Source organism: Bufo bufo, chromosome 1, assembly GCF_905171765.1.
Source record: "Bufo bufo chromosome 1, aBufBuf1.1, whole genome shotgun sequence".
NCBI classification, from domain to species: domain Eukaryota; kingdom Metazoa; phylum Chordata; class Amphibia; order Anura; family Bufonidae; genus Bufo; species Bufo bufo.
Genome location: NC_053389.1, coordinates 796,395,372 through 796,402,421, shown reverse-complemented (window position 1 = coordinate 796,402,421; position 7,050 = coordinate 796,395,372). Strand labels below are relative to the sequence as shown.

The 7,050-nt window shown below is 42.5% G+C and overlaps 1 protein-coding gene across 5 annotated transcripts in view; it reads right to left on the bottom strand.

The window, feature by feature from the left end:
* Window positions 1–1,953: 1,953 nt before the first annotated feature.
* The window catches only part of LOC120986497 (A.superbus venom factor 1-like), a 694,107-nt gene continuing 689,010 nt past the window's right edge, over window positions 1,954–7,050 (bottom strand). For all 5 annotated transcript variants that reach the window (XM_040415118.1, XM_040415120.1, XM_040415117.1 and 2 more), the window contains one exon: window positions 1,954–2,168. In XM_040415118.1, coding sequence (XP_040271052.1) covers window positions 2,027–2,168 — 142 coding nt within the window. In that variant the 3' untranslated portion in view covers window positions 1,954–2,026. The remainder of the gene's footprint in view (window positions 2,169–7,050) is intronic.

The following is a 7,050-nucleotide window of genomic DNA, read 5'->3' as shown; positions in this document are numbered from 1 at the left end:
GTTGACTCCTTATGCAGTTGCTCCAATCCCCACTCTGTGATGGGGCCACTTGTGTCCCTGTTTGGCCTTCTTGACATCACCATTTATTTTAACCTTCTTCTGATCGGTCAGAAGGATGAAAAAATTTAAAACACGACGGATCCTGTCTTTAGAGCATCCATAAGTCCTGTATCACACGGTCCCTATTTTGGATCAGGATATGCTTATGATTTGGAAGCCAAAAGCAGGAGTGGGTACAAAAACACAGAAGACATGCAAACTTTACAATCACGTGTCATCTCTACTTTGGATCCACTTCTGTTTTTTTTAAGTTTTTTTTGGCCTTAACAATACTGATGGATTACTGACCAAATGCTGACCATGTGAAGGCGGATGCTCAAAAGACAGAATCCGTTTTTTGAGGGGGTTTTCTTATGAAGTATCAGAAGAAGGGCAAAATAAACAGTGATGTCAACACAAACTTACTGCTGACAACTTCTTCACTCTGTCATGAAGGCACTACTTGTTTTAGCGGCCAACAGAACAGGTTCTGTAGAAATCTATGTGGAATCAGCTTGACCCCTTATGCAGTTGCCACCCTCCCCACTCCATAACTGGGCCACTATGTTGACTCCTTATGCGGTTGCCACCCTCCCCACTCTGTAACTGGGCCACTATGTTTACACTTTATGCAGTTGCCACCCTCAACACTCTGTGACTAGGACACTATGTTTATTCCTTATGCGGCTGCCACCTCACCACTCTAACTGGGCCATTGTGTTGACTCCTCATGCGGTTGCCACCCTCCCCACTCTGTGACTAGGTCACTGTGATGATTCCTCATTCAGTTACCATTCTCACTACTCTGTGACTGGGCCATTGTGTTGACTCCTCATGCGGTTGCCACCCTCAGCACTCTGATTGGGCCACTGTGTTGACTCCTCATGCGGTTGCCACCCCCTTCCCACTATGTGACTGGGCCATTGTGTTGACTCCATAGAGTGGGCAGGGTGGCAACTGCATGAGATGGGGCCACTTGTGGCGCTTTTTGGCCTTGTTGACATCACAATTTATTTTACCCTTCTTCTGATCTGTCAGAAGGATAAAAAAATTAAAAACACAACAGATCCTGTTTTTGGAGAATCCGTGAGGCCTGTATCATACTGTCCCTATTTTGCATCAGGATATGCTCATGATTTGGAAGCCAAAAGCAGGAGTGGGTACAAAACACAGAAGACATGCAAACTTTCCAATCACGTGTCATCTCTGCTTTGGATCCAATACTGATGGATTACTAACCAAATGCTGACCATGTGAAGCTCGGATGCTCAAAAGATAGGATCCGGGGGGTTTTCTTGTGAAGGATCAGAAGAAGGGCAAAATAAACAGTGACGTCAACACAAACTTATTGCTGACACCCTCTTCACTCTGTCCCCACTACTTGTCTCAGCGTGTAACAGAAAAGGTTCTATAGAAATCTATGTGGAACCAGCTGACGACGATGTAAAAAGAAGTGCGCTCTTTCACACTATAGTAGAATCTTGGGCCACTGCACAGTTCTTTATACCTGACGCTAACATTCACACTTGAGTTATTTGGTCAGTTCTGGCCCGTAAGTGACCAAATTAGTGAAGTATGAAGCGATTCTAAGAGCGACGCCTGTCAGCTGCGTGTCATACTGACTGACAGTATTGTTTAACTACCACAGCGAACTAGTTATGTATGTTTCTGCAATGCACAGTGTTGTACACCAATATACAGGCTCTCAGCAGCTGGGAAATGGCAGATTTTTAACGTGCTTCGTCACAAATAAATTCAGATAAAAAATTTTGGGGAAAATTCGGCAAAGCGTCCGAATTGAATTCAAAGCGTCCGAATTGAATTAATCTCTAGTCTTCACTTGCCAGATATTAGCATATGTATTGGGGAATGCAGGTCATGAATAATAAATATACGTGATGTAAAGCCTTTGAGAATGTTTTTTGATGTATTTATTCTTAGCGCATAAAACAAGAATATGAAACTGGGAATGTGGGGCAAGAAAAATTTAACTGGTACATCCACGGACATCCATCTCATCGATGAACTCTCCCAGTTCATTACAGATGTTTTTGACCTCAGCTTTCTGGCAATCTCGGTTATTTGGCCAGATCTCAATCCAAGTGTCCCTGGTTATCATGTAGGCATATCTGTTGGGGAACCAAAATCATCAGTTTGGGACAAGTCCAGAATATCTAGGTAAAGGCATTAGTCTTTTCTCTCTGTATTCTCTGTATTCTACTATGTACACGTTTATCTTGTCCAGTGTAATGACCAATAGAAACCCATGGAACCTGATGGTGATCAAAATGTCCTTTATCAATGGTTAATGGGGTATTGCAATGTTATAATGTGATGGCGTATAGCTAGGATTGGAAAGAGCCTGACCTCTTGGTCAATCATTGATCCTGAGAATAATGGAGCCACAATACTAGGTCCCCTTCAAAGTTTCCCCAGCAGCTCTCCTGGTTAAGGTCGAATGCACACGGCCGTGCTCCACGGCCGTGAGCGGTCCGTGGTATTCCAGCCTGGATTCCTGCTGACAGCAGGAGCGCACGGCATCATTGGTTGCTATGACGCCACGCACTTCATGCCGCCGCTGCACTACAGTAATACACTCGTATAGATCATACAAGTGAATTACTGTAGTGCAGCGGTGGCATGAAGCGCACAGCATCATAGCAACCAATGACGCCGTGCGCTCCTGCTGTCAGCTGGGAATCCAGGCCGGGATACCACGGACCGCTCTCGGCCTAATAGTGATGAGCGGCAGGGGTCATATTCGAATTCACGATATTTCGCGAATATTTTGTAGAAAATTCGTTGAATATTCACGAATTCGAATATTCATTATATTCAAAAAAAAAAATTTAATCGAAAAATCGGCAAGGTAATGATCGCATAATATGACAAAGAAGATTATAGCACTATATTAGCTAAATTGCTCAATATTATTTTTTTCCGAATATTCACTATATTGCTATATATTCTTGTTTTAGAATATTACGAATATTCTAAAAAACTGATATATATTGTTTTTTTTCGAATATTTGTAATATTCTAAAACAAGAATATATAGCAATATAGTGAATATTCGGAAAAAAAAAAGAATAAAGAGCAATTTAGCTAATATAGTGCTATAATCTTTTTTTTTATAGTATTTGAGCCCGTCTGCCGCACGTCAAGGCGATTTCTGTAAGACGGGTTCCTAACACTAAATTCTACCTGTTATGTGCCATGACGGCTACCATACAATTCAGGGAGTGTAGGTTCCACATGCATGCTGGGCCTGCTTTAATTTCTGTCATTTTTGGTGCCCATACATAACAGGTAGAATTTAATGTTAGGAACCCGTCTTACAGAGATCGCCTTGACGTGCGGCAGACGGGCTCAAATAATTTTGTACAAAATGATTTGCCAAGCATCTCTAATTTATAAGTATAGCACTAGCAATTATTATGCATTTTTGTACTTTATTTGGTTTATTTGTTTTTTTTCCAATCTGAACTTCAGATGAGAAAAAAATTACAACTATTAGACAAAGAAGATTATAGCACTATATTAGCTAAATTGCTCTATATTCGGGTTTTTTCCGAATATTCGCTATATTACTATATATTACTATATATTCTATATATTACTATATATTCTATATATTACGAATATTCGAAAACACTAATATATTCGATATAGTGCTATATATTTGTTTTTTAGAATATTCGTCATTTTTGCCAGTCATGATTCCTCCTTGCTTAAGTTGCTTGTGGGCCAATGACTCATTGTCCCACAAGTAAGAAGCAGGGAGGAAATATTTTTAGTAGTGATGAGCGGCAGGGGCAATATTCGAACTTGTGATATTTTGCGAATATTTGGGCGAATATTTGGACGAATATTCGCCATATATTTGCAAATTCGAGATCTCCAGTCATTATTTTCTTGATTGCGGAAATCGGCAATTGAAAAATTCACAATAAAAATTTGCATTACTGCAGATACTGCAGCCTTCTCATTAGCCCACAAGCTAGAAGCAGGGAGGGATCATGTGTACTGATTTAAAAAAAAAATCCAATATTCGAAATTACGAATATATATCACTATATTCTAAATAGTTCTCAAAGTGCCGATATTCGCAATAAAAATTCGCAATTCGAATATTTGTGATCAACACTACTGGTTAACCAACTGTGCAGGGAACTACACCTGACCACATTTACCTCCATAAACGTTTACCATGCAGCCCTTTAATTCTCATGATCAGTTTAGATCCAAGAGGTCAGATCTGTACCAATCATAAAGTGATGCCAAATCCTAACAACATGCTATTACTTTACAAGATTGGAATACTCTTTTAACCCCTTGAGGACTGTGCCTTTTAGGCCTGTTTGCTTTCCATTGGTCATATTTTTTTTTTTTACTGTTAGGTATTGCCTTGCCGCTGTGTGTGTACTAATAGTCTCTATGTCTGCCTCTGGACATCTTTATTCTCATGGGTCCACCGTTCCATGTTCTTAAAGACGTTTTCCCACCTTATTTACTTACAAACAGCCTTTAAAAGAAAAGCTAGTAATATACTTAGTCTTCTGAAGTTGCAAGGATCAACCACTCGGAAATATGGTCACATGTTCTGAAAATCCAGCTTCCGCTAACAAGTTATGTCCTTTACCAGATTCCCGCCTGGGCGCTGAAGGGTATATCACTTCTGCTGTGGACAGGACCAGAACTTTTCCTCTGCCTAGTCGTGCGTAGATGAGATGAATTCAGCAGTATACACATGCACCGGTGAGAGTGATAGTTCTGGTCCCATGGGCGTCTCTAGGTTAAAACATTCATGTTTTGTCCCAGGCCCCCGAATGTACTGCCTGCTGGACACATACAGTATGACAAGTGAATACCTGCGCTGCAGCACTACCACACTGAATCATTTGCCCAGGGCCCCCTGCTCAGCTGGTCCATAGATAATGAAAAAACAAGGGTGACTTCTGACCAGGTGATCTGTGCTAGAGGAATAGCTCAGTGGTGGAGAAGGACCTGCAATGATGTCACAGTCATTAGTGGCGGAGCTCAGCTGTGAAGAGGAGAACTAGTGGAGAAGAACCTGTGATGTCTTCTGTGACATGAGGAGAGGTAAGTGGAAGGGATAGATTCAGTGTGAGAGCCAGAGGAATGCTGGAAGTTGTAGTTCTCCTCCTCTCTCTATACTACCTCCCTGCTTGGTTGAGGGAGTGATGTTATTTACAAGGGACTGTATGTTAGGGCTGAAGGGAGGATGTTAGATACATGGGAAGTGATGTTATTTACATGGGACTGTATGTTGGAGGGGCTGTAGGGAGGGGAGTAATGTTATTTACATGGGACTGTATGTTGGAGGGTCTGAAGGGAAAGGAGTGATGTTATTTACATGGGACTGTATATTGGAGGGACTGAAGGGAGGAGAGGAGAGTGATGTTATTTACATTGGACTATATATTGGAGGGGCTGAAGGGAGGGAAGTAATGTTATTTACATGGGACTGGCAATGTTTTTTAGGCTACATGCACACAAATGTGAAGAAATATCCTTGTGATAGCAGTTTACGCAGCGTCCATCACGCAGCCATTTTTATAACCAATTGCAGTCTATGCGGCTATTTTATTTTAAATAAATAGCAGCTAACAAGAAATCGTACATGTCCTATTTTTGGCCGTGAAATCAATGGGACCATACTTAACGGCCGTTTAGACAGGTACAGTGGGAATAAATGACAAAAAAAATAAAAATAAAATACTCACCTCATCCAAGGGGAGGGGACACTGACTCCTCATTGGATGCAGCAGGACCTGCGCTCCCAGCGCGATTCACACAATCGTGTCAGGTCTTGCTGCATCCAGTGAGGAGCGAGTGTCCCCGCGCGTGAAAGTGGATGAGGTAGGGGGTTTTTTCGCAGTCAAAAGAAAATGTTGTGGGGCACATTATTAATTCTGGGGGCCACTATGAGGGACATAACGAGGGACATAATTAATGCTGGGGGCCACTATGGGGGACATTATTAATGCTAGGGGCCACTATGGGGGACATTATTAATGCAGGGGGCCACTATGGGTACATTATTAATGCAGGGGGCCACTATGGGGGACATTATTAATGCAGGGGGCCATTATGAGGGACATTATTAATGCTAGGGGCCACTATGGGGGACCACGGTGATGGACCATGTGATTGGGCCATGTGATGTGACATCACCACAGGTTCTTTTGCCGGCAGCTCATGATTAAAGAAGTAAGAAGAGATCGGCAACTACGCGATCAAGAGGAGGAGGTGAGTTAATTATTTATTTTTTTAACCCTCAATTGACCTTCTACTAAGCATTCTGTATTCAGAATGCTATTATTTTCCCTTATAACCATGTAATAAGGGAAAATAACACAGTGAATAGACTGTCATCTTAGCAACCATGCGTGAAAACCGCACCGCATCCGCACTTGCTTGCGGATGCTTGCGATTTTCACGCAGCCCCATTCACTTCTATGGGGCCTGCGTTGCGTGATAAACGCACAATATAGAGCATGCTGCGATTTTCACGCAACGCACAAGTGATGCGTGAAAATCACCGCTCATGTGCACAGACCCATAGAAGTGAATGGGTCCAGATTCAGTGCGGGTGCAATGCGTTCACCTCACGCATTGCACCCGCGCGGAAATCTCGCCCGTGTGAACCCAGCCTAAGGCTACTTTCACACTAGTGTTTCTATGTTCCGGTATTGAGATCCGTCATAGGGTCTCAATGCCGGAAAAAAAAATGCTTCCGTTTTGTCCCCATTCATTGTCAATGGAGACAAAACGTAACTGAACAGAGCGGAATGCTCCAAAATGCATTGCGTTCAGTTTGGTCGCGTTCTTATACCGGAGAGCAAACTGCAGCATGCTGCGGTTCTCTTTCCGTCATGGGATGCGGAGCAAGACGGATGTAAGTCAACGGGGACGGATCCGTTTAACTCTAACACAATAGAAAACGGATCCGTCCCCCATTGACTTTCAACGGAGTTCATGACAGAT